The 12,504-nt window shown below is 40.2% G+C and overlaps 2 protein-coding genes across 3 annotated transcripts in view; one reads left to right on the plus strand and one right to left on the minus strand.

Moving 5' to 3' along the window:
• Positions 1-4,649, plus strand: part of ghra (growth hormone receptor a) — a 28,897-nt gene extending 24,248 nt beyond the window's left edge. The window contains 1 exon segment of one of the 2 annotated variants that reach the window (NM_001279601.1): positions 48-1,383. In NM_001279601.1, coding sequence (NP_001266530.1) covers positions 48-807 — 760 coding nt within the window. In that variant the 3' untranslated portion in view covers positions 808-1,383. 2 annotated transcript variants of the gene reach the window in all.
• A 2,530-nt stretch (positions 4,650-7,179) lies between these two features.
• Positions 7,180-10,719, minus strand: selenop (selenoprotein P). Its single transcript, XM_013271867.3, has 5 exons — positions 10,588-10,719; positions 9,780-10,009; positions 9,312-9,524; positions 9,074-9,191; positions 7,180-8,950 (listed from the first exon to the last, which is right to left on the minus strand). The coding sequence occupies exons 2-5, from the start codon at positions 9,980-9,982 to the stop codon at positions 8,261-8,263; spliced, it is 1,224 nt and encodes a 407-aa protein (XP_013127321.2). The 5' UTR covers positions 9,983-10,009; positions 10,588-10,719; the 3' UTR covers positions 7,180-8,260.
• Positions 10,720-12,504: the final 1,785 nt, after the last annotated feature.

Raw genomic sequence — 12,504 nt, forward strand, 5'->3', positions numbered from 1 at the left:
GAATACTCATTTTTTTGCCTTTCTTCTTTTTTTGGCTTCTCCTCAAGTGGTCCGGATGCTGAGTCATCCCAGGCCACCTGTTACAACACAGATCTCCCTGAAGAAGAAACACTAATGCTGATGGCCACGCTTCTACCAGGACAACCTGATGAAGAGGAAACCTCCCTTGATACTGTAGAAAGATCCTCAGCCTCTGAGACAGGTGAAAGACAGCTCATCCAAACCCAAACCAGAGGGCCCCAGACCTGGGTCAACACAGACTTCTACGCTCAGGTCACCAATGTTATGCCAACTGGTGGTGTGGTGTTGTCTCCTGGACAGCAACTCAGAATCCAGGAGAGCATCTCAGCTGCCGAGAAGGAAACAAAAAAGAAGCGGAAAGAGAGTGAAGACAGCGAGGAGTCTGAGGAACGGAAGCAAAAAGAGCCACAGTTTCAGCTGCTAGTAGTGGATCCAGAAGGAAGTGCCTACAGTACAGAGAGCAGTATCCAGCAAATCAGCACTCCTCCCCCTAGCTCTCCCATGCCCGGTGAGGGGTACCACATCATACATCCTCAGCCAGTGGAGCCCAGACCTGCAGCCACAATGGAGCTTAATCAGTCACCTTACATTATTCCTGACTCTCCACAGTTTTTTGCTCCTGTTGCAGACTACACAGTGGTTCAGGAGTTAGACAGCCATCACAGTCTGCTCCTTAACCCGCCTTGCCACCAGACCCCCCCTCCCTGCCTGCCACAGCACCCACTCAAGGCACCTATGCCTGTGGGGTACATTACCCCAGACCTGCTGGGGAACCTCTCACAATGAAATGACAATGACATCAGACCTTTACGTGTAAGGCTGATTCACCAGGAAGTTACCTACAGTCGTCCTACCCGATTCCCGTTGGAAACCAAGTAACTCCCAGCACACTGGGTGGCTGAGATGTGCACGGGTGTCTATTTTCAGAGGATGCAGAAAGGCAGATATAAAAGGCTACAAGATACTCTCTTAACTTCTTTGCATCTGCTAAAGCAGTTCTTTTTTGAGGCAGCCAAATATTAACATCACAAACCAAATGCACAGTTTGCTCTGTTTCGTCAACACCTCATGCATCCATGCATGATTACAATGAGCCAAGCAAACATAATATCAATGCTTAACTGCCTTGTGTTGCATTGTATCTCTGGCTTATTGTGTCCAGAGCAATGACACTGTTACAGTCTTAATTTTACAGAGTGCTTTCAGTGCATGACCGATGGTGTGAGTTTTCACACCAAACAAAAGTCATTGCTGACGGTGATGCTGTTTAACCCACGAGGTACTTTATCAGTTTATCAATAGACCGTTCCTATCTTTCTTAACTCATCATATCATATTAGCACTTCACTAGAGATATATTTTTATAAAAAAAACAACCAAGTACACTGTTCAATACCTATCCAGATTTAGCTTGCATTCCTGTCTTCATTTTATCTAAAAGGTAGCTGTTCATATTTTCAGAATAAGTAATGGAATTGAGGTTGTATGATGTCAAGCTATGTTCCTCTTAACCTCTAGTTCAATAGAATGTTTAATGCTTTAAACAAATAGAGAAAAACATCCAGCACGCGTATACACACACACACACACACACACACACACACACACACGCACACACACACACACGCACACACACGCACACACACACACACACACAAGAGATACCAAAGTCAGGGCAACAAACACCAACAGCAAATTAAAGTTAGTCCAGTCACAGTTATACCTCTTTCTTTCCGTGGAAAGTGTTTAAAGGAAATCTGGGAAATGAAGGAAACCACTAACTTACACATAAGTAGACACAGTAGAGAAATTAAAACACTTCATGGACTAGTACCCATAATTAATTGAATATCACACGCTGATATACATATCTAATTGTGTGGGGTTTTTTTGAGGTTATTTATTGACATTTAATTTTGACACCAAGTTCATACGTTGCACTGAAGTGCAGCACATGTATTATGAGGAAGAATTCTTTCAGTTTCACTCATAGCTGGGAGAAAACTGGGCTATACATTACAGAGCACCACCAAGTGCCTTGCTCAAGGGCACGTTGATAACGTAGTTTACCGGAGAGAAAGGGACACATGCACACAGCTAGGGCAGCGTATTTTTTTAACTTAAACCATAATGCTCAAGCTTTCTTCTTGGGGTTTGTATTCCTCTCCTGTAAATGAAGCAAGCTGAAAGACTGTGAAAGTATACTTTAAATGTAATTAGCTAAATCTTTCTACCTATTAACTGCCAAGTGTTAACAGCCTGTGCCTATAATATTGTAAGTGGCTTGCCGGTTCTGTGCTATGGTACTATGTTTATGCAATCACAACTTGTGCATTGATGCATTGCTTTTTGCAGTGGACAGTGTAGGTGAACTGTGCAGAGATATCGCTTTTAAAAATCTGCACAAGCACTGCAACGGCAACACGCACGTGCGTGCATGCATACAAGAAAATAATGCGTAAAACTATTTCCCTTAATCATATTTTATTCTTTGCCTCATTCACCTAGTTTATCAGCTGCAAACCACAATAAACATCCTGCTAATTATGCTCACAAAACCTTTCAAATCCAAAATGATAATGAAAGTTCGTATTGACCACCTGCAAACTGGCATGTATGTAGCTGTGAGCATTCTTCCCCAAGAAAAGCTCAGTTATATATTGTTGCTTAATAAGTTAGATATCTTTATTAGTATTTACAATAAATTTGTCCTGGTTCATGGAAATGGGGGATGTTTGTAATATAATGTGGGTGAAAGAAAACCTTTTGTAAAGTTTTAGGTCCGTCCTATGAATTCTATCACAAACACCCGACGATACTGCTGTCACCAAGGCGGCAGAAGAGCGTAGTATAATAACATGTAAATACACTTGGGTTAAAAGAGCCTGCCCCATATGTAGTGTTTTGTGATGTAGCATAATGAATGTGAATCTGAACAGCCTCCATTTGGCAGCCTCCAAATGAGCTTTTCTCACCATAACACAAATGTATTCTACAGAGCAAAGGAAGCACATCCAGCATAGAAATACATTGTTAATACAGATAAGTGGATAGATGAGTCAGATAATATATGCCTTTTAATCAGACAATCTCATAGCAACGCAAGAGCCATAAAATGATTTTTTTATGGGAATCTGATAAATATGTGCCACTTCTCTCTATCTCGCTTTTATTTGAAAATATCTCAGCGTTATGTTGTTGCAGCCTAGCGCGAATAATCCCAGCAAGTCCTTGCTGTTGCAGAAAAGTCTTAATATATTGACTGTTGCTGTAAAATTACAAGCATATACATTTTGTGTCATTAGTAGTAGCCACAATATATTGCTGCTCAGTGCATGTATTTTTCCCGCATTCAGCCTTACTGTGGTGTCAGTCGAGAGAGCGCAACGATCATTATAACATGTACAATCCTAAGTGTTTTGCAGGCGAAGTCCGTAATCAGTAGCACTGTAACGTGACCGTTTCGCCCCGAGAATCTTTCGCAGTGTTTACACTCATCCAAAGACCCCCAGAAGGCTCTCTGTCTATATGAAGGAAGATCAGATCATGGGAAAAGCACTGTTTTGATCCTGTATCAGTTGTACCATGGTGATTTTTAAAAGTGTGCAAACTGAAATATGGAAAAAGAAAAAAAAGAAAAAAAAAGTCAAATCTGTGAAAGTGTTTTTTAAAGGTTATAGTACGACAGAAATATTTGGGAGGTGCTTCTTTTCTTCAAGCTGTGCAAATGTTTACTACATTTCAAATGTTATTTCAAGCTTATAAATGTTACAGACACTTTAGAGGAAGCACTTTGTACACGTACAATATATATCTGATGTAGACATATTTTGTATCAAGTGAGTGAAAAAAATAGCGCTATAAAATAGTATTATATATTTTCTAGTCAGCACAGTAATCAGAAAGTGAGGAACAGTATCAGTGTTGATAAGCTTCAGTTTTGTTTAAGGAACGTATTTTACACAGATTGCTTTTAACAGATTGCTAGAAAGATGTACTGTAATGGAGTATTTAATGTTTGCTATAAGATTTATAGATAGATAAATGCAGATTTTTAATGAAGTCATATCAAAAAAGAGGCAGAGTGAATAGGTATATTGTAACTCTGTGCTCGGACTTTCCTCCCGCTATGTGATTTCAGCATTTCATTATTTGAAAGTGCATTTTTTGATGGGGGTAAAATATTTTATAATGATGCATTTTAGCCCCCAGCCTGTCAGTCCAAGTGTGGCTTTTGTCGTTCTACGGTGTCTGGAAGTAGTTTTGCTGGAATCTGCGTTGGCTGTTGCTCGTTATCAAGCAAAGAGCACCGAGCCACACATTTTTCAGCTTGTTGAGGAAATAGTTTAATTCTTGACTTGAGTACAGCGGTATACAGTCTGGTTTTTAATGACCTTCAGTGGCTCCACTCTCTTTCCTTCCATGTGCTATTTATTTGTCTGCCCCACCACCTTAGCCAAATTAACTGTGAATGGTGCAGCATGAGTAATATTTTCGATGCCGTGTTGTCATCTTGATTAATAAAGCTGGAAATGCTCTGCATGCCAAACTCAGACCCATCACCATTGTGGTCTCAAGTATGATGTTTCGGTTTGCATTGGCTTGTTTTCTTCATATTTTGACACAAACCCCTCACACCCACCCCCTCCGTCCTTGGAGCCGCTGTCCTTGTCTGTTGGCTGCTGTTTTACTCGGGGCTAAGAACTTGTTGATGATGTTTATTTGATATTGTTCTCTTGCCAATTGAGCCTTTCTGGTGTTGTATATGTGATCAATAAGCTCTCGACAAGTTACAAAATAAATATACAGCATCTTGGTCATTATTTTTGTCATGTTGTCTTCAAGAATGAAAAAATAAAAACGTTTTTAAAGGCAAATCTAACTGTGAATGCTGTTTACAAAGCGCCTTTCTAAGCTGCATTTAACTCTATCTCCAATTTGTTCGCTGTGTGTTGGACCAATTATTTTATATTCAACTAATCTAGCGTTTTAAATGCAAACATAAACTAGACAAATTAGATTTCCCCGAGTTATCAAGATCATGTTACTGATTATAGATAATTTACAACAGTATTTATGACTAATTCCATTTCAAGATGCAGCTCAACAAGCTCGTCACAAGACCTCCCAAAACCACTGCCAGCTGTGTCATTAAAAGTATAATAGCATTGAAAGTGCATACTGCACAGTGAAGGTCAGCTCAGATCAGCACTGAGTGACAGAAGAAGGCTGTTAATGAAGAAAATTTGCTGCCCAATGTGGTCTTAGAGTTTAAATGCAAACAGATTTCCGTGTGTGTGTCTGACAGAGATGAACACTGGAATTGCATGCGTGTATGTGCGGCAGTTGGAGTGGGAAGAATGTGCGCTTGTTTGTGAGAAACACAGAGGAACTTTGTGCGAATGAGTTCACAAGCGTGTGAGTCTCTGTCGCTGCCCGGTATAAATGGAGAGAAAACGGCTGCAGAAAACGTTGTGCATCCGTGCATCGAGGGGAAAGCATATCGGACAATTAAGACAGAGGCTGTGTGCTGCCCAGCTCTGTGTGGGGCTGATTGAATCAGAGAGACAGCCACTCACAGCTCTTTGTCTCAGGACATTGCAGGTAATTACCCATAAGTCACTGTTCCTCTGTATTGGATCTTCAGCCCAATTACGCCCACACAAGCAGTCCACCTCAGCTTCATTTATTACCTCCGGTTGCTTGTTGACCTTTTCAGACACACAGTCCAACAGGCAATTCAGCTAGATAACACTGAGCAGAGGCTGGTGTGCTTTAAGTCTTTGAGATAATTTCACAGATTTTGGAGCTGGACGCTGGCATCATTACACCAATGTTAGTATAGAAAGATGAGCTTAAGGTCCCCCTCCTCTAGATGACACTTCTGTTAATGTGTGTTTCATCTAAAGTTATTTCAATAACAAGCAAACAGTCATACAATGCCAGACCAACAAGAACTCATCAGTGCAATCACTATAAGCCAGTATGAATCAGTAAATCAGTATGAATGGAAGGGCTTCAACAGTATAGACATCAGCTCGATGGCTCAATGGTGGTATAGTGGTGGTTTATTGTCTAGATCTTTATCGCCATCTGCTGACACATTTTTGGGAAAACAGTGAAAACACTTTCTACAGAAATCATCTCCAGATCTTCTGAAGGGAAAAAGTATCTACTCACAAATTTTCTGAGTTGCTGAAACATTAAATCCCACTCTCTAAACCAGGAACTCCTCAGTGTCCTGAGCCAGTTTATCAACTTTATGACAGTTTTCATCTAGTTGGAGACCATTTGTGTGTGTGTGTGTGTGTGTGTGTGTGTGTGTGTGTGTGTGTGTGTGTGTGTGTGTGTGATGTGTAGTGGTAACCACAGGTAACAGGGGATAAACGGATAAACATGACTGCATCAGAAATATCATTACTGCATTATTACATAACAAGAAACTTTTATAGACTATGTTCATACTTGTTTGTGGAATTATAAAATTTAAGAATTTCCCCATCATTTCAACATTGAATTTTTACTGTTTTAGGCTAATAGGTGTTTAATAGTATTATTTACCTATAAAGTGGCTTTTTTTCTTATAAAGCGATGTTTATGTGTATCATAATTTCCATAATAACATTACTTTTACTAGGTAATGTTTTGTGTGACATCGAGTATCTTCACTTTTCCATTTTCCCTTGAGCTTTGTAAAGGTGGGTACCCTCTGGATGGGTCTCCTGTCCATTACAGGGCTAACACAGAGACAACCACACAATCGTAAAAATACTCTCACATTTAAACCTACCTAGCATCACCACTCATATTTGAGCTGAGAGAGGAAGGCAGTGAGAATATTTCCATTTCCTATGGAAATGAGGAAAGCCAGATATCACACCATTTTAGCAGACTTCCTTTTTTATTCATGTTTCAGTAAGCAGTCCATTAGTGAGAGCATAGTTTCATTATGTTGTAAACTGCCCACATGAAGGTGTAAGGAAGATCAATGGTTTTTTTCTTTGTTTTTTTTAATGTATGAGCAGTGTTTTGATGTAAACTGTATCAGCTGTGACTATACTGAATTAAATGGGACAGGATACAATATTACAGCTAATATGATCCCCATCATTCACATGTAATATATACACTGAAAGAAAAAAGAAGATACTCGAAAACTAGAAGAGTAATTGAGCCATCTTTATTCAACTCTCATTTTTCACCTTGCATACAATTCCAATACAGTTCTCTGTCCGATCTTCAGGTTTTCAGGGTGACTGATGTCTTCCCACTGAAACCATCACTAAGAACAGAGCGTATTCAAACAGTCATTCATTGCTTTACTCTCGTTTTTCCTTGCTGTCTTCCTGAACTTCAAAAACAGAAAAAAGCCTTGTAGCAATGTGTGAACTTTGAAGGCTAAATACCAAATTTGGTAAAAAGAAAAGTGAAAGAATAAATTGAACTGTTAGTACTCAAAATTTAAAGATTTTCTCTTATAGAAAAAGTCACACCTGAGATATGTTAAAGCTTGTGCACAAAACATCTGCTAGTTACTGCTGTTATATATGTACTTAAGAATGATAATCGATAGAATGCCCCATAAAAAAACATGATTGGTCTATAGTTTTTAGATTTAAATTTAAATGTCTTTTGGGGGTTTTCCTCAGTAATGGATCACTGCTGTTGGGCTTCCCTAATAAAAAGGTAAATTCAACCTTAAGACATATTTTTATCTAATTCATAAACTGTGATGCTCTTGTCTACTATTCCTTCTAAATTACGTTTATTTTTATTTGCAGTTTTTTGTGTCATTTCTACTTCTGAACTTTGAAAGCTTTGAAGCGTTTATCATGTTTTGAACAACCCTCTCCTTTCTCTCCAGCCTGACATCATACAGACGCCACTAGATCATAGTTTCTGCATCTGGTTTCATAAAGGATGGAAAAAACATAATGGTGGGGGTAATTTGAAAACATGACAATCACATACGCTCCTGAGAAAGGAGGAGGGCAACCCACTGACAGATAAATTGAGATAGTTAAAATTGTGATATTCTTTAAATCATATTCAAATTACTTCGATGATAAGCTAACAATAGCTGCTGGACTCTAATTTAACCCATTGCTCTACTGTCAGGAATGCCCACCCTCCTCTCTCAGGGTAATACTTGTTGGTAAAAAGAGCATTTGGCCCCGGTGTTGCTGACTGGTTTTAATATGAAGCTGATATCAGTATCAGCTTACAGCTGCTCTCACCCTCAGCTAACAACACCTGGGGGTCAGGCTCACTGGGCTGGCTGAGGCTCCTGTCAGGCAGCGTGAGGCAAGCGTCACTGTCAGGTTTCCCTAACGTCATTGACTGCATCGCCTATCAGCCCGTGTCACCGTCAGGAGGTTGGTAACGCCTCATCACAGTGTCAGAGACCGACTGGCTGCTCACTCCCTGCCTCGCCAAACAGCCTGCGTCAGTGTCAGCATCAGCTGCTCTTAATTTCATTGTCAGAGCCTGTCAGACCCTGTCAGTTGTACTTCAACTTTCACCTATTCTTCCTAGATAATCAAGGCCTTTCAATGACTGCATGAGCCTCCTGTGCCACCTGTTGATTGTGCACTTCCTGGGGAATCTGGCCTAAATCAAAATGATGCTGGGTCTGAGGCATGTCCCCTTCGTGGAAATGCCCATGTGGTCTAACACCATGCTGTGTCTGGTCGGCACCATCGTGATTTCTATGATGATGGCCATTGTTGTGATCACTGCCATGGCCATGAGGATGAACATCCTGATTATCCCCATGGTGGCCGTGACCGTGACCATGGTGATGACCGTGACCATGGTGATGACCATGACCATGACCATGGTGATGATCATGTCTGGTGTCGTCCTGTTCAGCTGGGACATCAGGCTGGACACCTGCATTATCTTTGCACTCCTCTGGGATCTCAGCACTCTGAAATTACAAGCAGAGATTACATAAATTACACTTTGTGTCTCGCCTCTGCTTAAACAATTATTATATGATGATCATATTGCCTCACTTAAAAAACAACTCTCTGTTAGATTTGATCTATACCTCATGTGTGCAGTCTCCACATAGGCGTTTGCAGTAGGTGTCTTTGATTGCCTTCTCAATATGGCCCTCTCCAATGATGGAGTATGGAAGTGAAATACGGTAGGTTAGACGGCCACACCTGTTTGGAAAGGGACAGAAAAGCATTGTGAGATTAGGCCTATGGAGGCGAGCTATATTGTCCAAAATTACAATGTTCCATTGATTTAAATGTAACTGAATTTTCTGCTTCATGTCAAACCTGTCATAAATGAAAAAGTCGTCTTTCTCTCCAGCCAGTGTCTGCCAAACATCAGGCTGATGCCCGTCCTGCTTGTAGAGTATGATGTTCTTGGAAAGTTTGGCCTCCAGCAAAGGGTGCAGATGTCGTGATTGCTCCCCCTGGTGGTTAACGACCATGTAGACCACATTCTTAAGACCTTGACGTTCCAGCTTCTGCTGCAGGCCATCTAGTCTGCTCAGAGGAAGAGCATTGGGAAATCAGTATCAAATTAATATGTCAAAGTAAAATGTCTTCTACAAATATGAATAGCATGATTTCTTTGACAGTTTTAACAAATTTAAAAACCCCTTATAATATCTCAGTTACCAGTCTCTTGTGCTTTGCCACAGAAAAGTTCAGGGCTGATCCACTGTCATGTCACTTTTTGTGTTATAAATAATGAAAAGTGTGAAACTATACAACTATTGTCACATGACGGGCACATACCTGGAAGCCTGCACCAAGCAGAACAGTCAGCTGGCCTGTAAAAGGGCCACCACCGTCACTCGACCTACTGACCCCTTCATAGGCTCCACGTCTCCTATCCTCCAGTCTGAAGGTAGCTGACAGCGGGGCCCTCCCCCCTCACTCTCTGCCCCACCCCCATGGAGCAGGCAGAGAGTGAGGAGCAGACTGAGGCCTGCCCACATCTCTGTGGCGCCTCCTTACTGCCCCAACTTTAGTTTCAGAGAGGAACAGGGTAGAAAGAACAGAAAGGAACAGAAAGAAATTTATGAAACTCAGCAGAAAAACGTAGCCTATTAGTACAAAAGGTCAGAGAAGGTGTTCAATTTTTACATTCCTCATATCATACTAGAAATCTTTCTGGACTTGATATAGGATATATATCAAAAACTGTGCAATTAGTAAGAGTGAGCAGAGCACTTATATGAAGTTTTCACTGGTGTTGCAACACAAATTTTAGTCCAGTGATGCAGTAAATACAAATAGTAATATAAAAATATAACTTAAGAGGATTTGTGACTGAATATTATATTAAAAAAATATGTTCTACAATATACACATGCATGACAAGCAGAAAAGTTCAAGCAAAAAATTAGTTGTAGTTCATGCAGAGAGAACCTGCGCACTCATCAAAAAAATTCTATATTGCGAAATACCCCGACATCTGGTTTCTAATGGGGTTTTTTAAAAATTTGTTTTTTAACAGTTTACTTATTGCAGCAGTTAAACATTGTCTTATGGGTGTTTACTTTATGTAAGTCAACAGAATAAAATAAATGTTGTTACTTACCCTTTGGTTAAAAAGTTTCCTACCCTCTGTTCAGCTCTGCGTGGCTGCAACTCTGAACAAAAACAAGCCTCCTCCTCCTCTGTTCCCTCCTTATATAGCCTCTCTGTTGTTTTTCTATCAGGAAGGAGGACAAAGTTCAGTCACAGCAGTATGCTGATCATGACACTTTTATCAAGTTAAAGAGTCACTGTGCATGAAATCTGCTTGCTGACAGGACACAGATGTTTATAATGGCACATGTACAGTTTCCAAAGAGCAGTCTGTCCTTAACAGGACCTTAAGGAATGTGTGAGGACAAAAAGTTTTGCTTATCTTATGTAAGCGCTGGAAATAGTGTGTGCATTTGACTTGTAAATCAAAGCTGTTGATTTGTTAATATGCAACATATCATATATAGGTATATTATGAGGCCAATAATATGGAAGAAGATTGTGCAATTCTCTTTCTTACTTTCTGCAGAACACACAGGGCGGGACCCTGGCGGGTGTCCAGCATGCTTCTGCAAAGTCACAGAAAAACATGTAGGGAAGGCCCATGCATATATGCATATCTGGCACAACTGAGGAATGTTGCGGCTTAATGGATAAGCATGATAAGATAAACAAAGCTTCATGAGTAATGAGTCGTACAGACATTTTGAGATCAAGCAAATTATACTCAAGTTCTTATATGCTTCCACTGAAAGAGGAATTTAAATCACTCAAACAACAAAGAGGAAAATGCTAAAGTGCAGAAAACCAGTAAGGCTAAGAACGGCAAAAAAATACTTTCATTAGGTAACCTTGTTAGGGGCCATATTGAAGTAAGCAAGCAATCCAAAGTTTGATTATATAAAAGCTGTAAACAGACTCAAAGTACAAATACTCTTAGAGTGTTATCTTTCTGCAGATGTAGGCCATGTAATTGAGAAAGCGCAAAGTCCAGTTTGATTTTAACCAGGTAAGCAAATATCGGTGACTTTGGGATTCATCAAGGAATTGAAAAGCCTTAGCAGACATGGTGATGTAAATATACGGTGATATCTGGAACTGACTGTGTTTTCGCACTGTTCCAAAACCCTTCATGTCTCTACAAGTTCAGCCTTCCATATTCCCATATTGATATATTTGATACAAAACAGATGACAGATTGAATCAGCAGAAACTTTGCTGCTCTAAGAGTCTATGCCAGGAACACAAAGGCCAAATACTGTAGCAATATCTGTTGTGGTTTTACCTCGGGGGATGACAGAGGATTATGCTAATGATAAGAAGTAAGGAAAAACACCAGCAGTTGTGCACACTGCAGCACGTAAGTAAAAGCACAAGTGATACTGTGGAGTTGATAGGAAGTTATGCTGTTGCAGTCACAAACACTGAGTCTGATCCAATGATTTAGGTGTACTGTTGTCTACAATCAAGAGATGCCTGCATTATTTATTACTGTAGCTGCATTTCTCTATGAGTGTATTATGCATATATGGTTGTAATTAATAATATCTTATTTTGTTCGTTGCCTGGTCAAGCAAAGTTGGTTGCCTGTCCAGTTCAATATGGTCTGTTGCCAAACCTGTCCCAGCAGCTTAAGCCTATTGCAGCATAATGGATTGTTAACAGTCACCTCACCCGGCCCTCCCTGGGAGTTGGTTCCACAGGAGAAGGGCCTGATAGCTGAAGGCTCTGCCTCCCAAATCTAGGAACCAAAAGTATGCATGCAGTCTGACAGTGAAGTGCTTCATTGGAATTTTTTAGATAAGATGGAGTCTGCTTGTTCAAGATTTAGTATGTGATTAATTTTAAATTGAATTTTGAATTTAACAGAGAGCCAGTGAAGAGAAGCTAATAAGGAAGAAATGTGCTTTTAATTTCTAGTCCCCGTCGATACTCTAACTGCAGTGTTCTGGATCAACTGAAAGATTTTTTAGGGAACTTAGATCAG

Source organism: Oreochromis niloticus, linkage group LG12 (assembly GCF_001858045.2).
Source record: "Oreochromis niloticus isolate F11D_XX linkage group LG12, O_niloticus_UMD_NMBU, whole genome shotgun sequence".
Lineage (NCBI taxonomy): Eukaryota > Metazoa > Chordata > Actinopteri > Cichliformes > Cichlidae > Oreochromis > Oreochromis niloticus.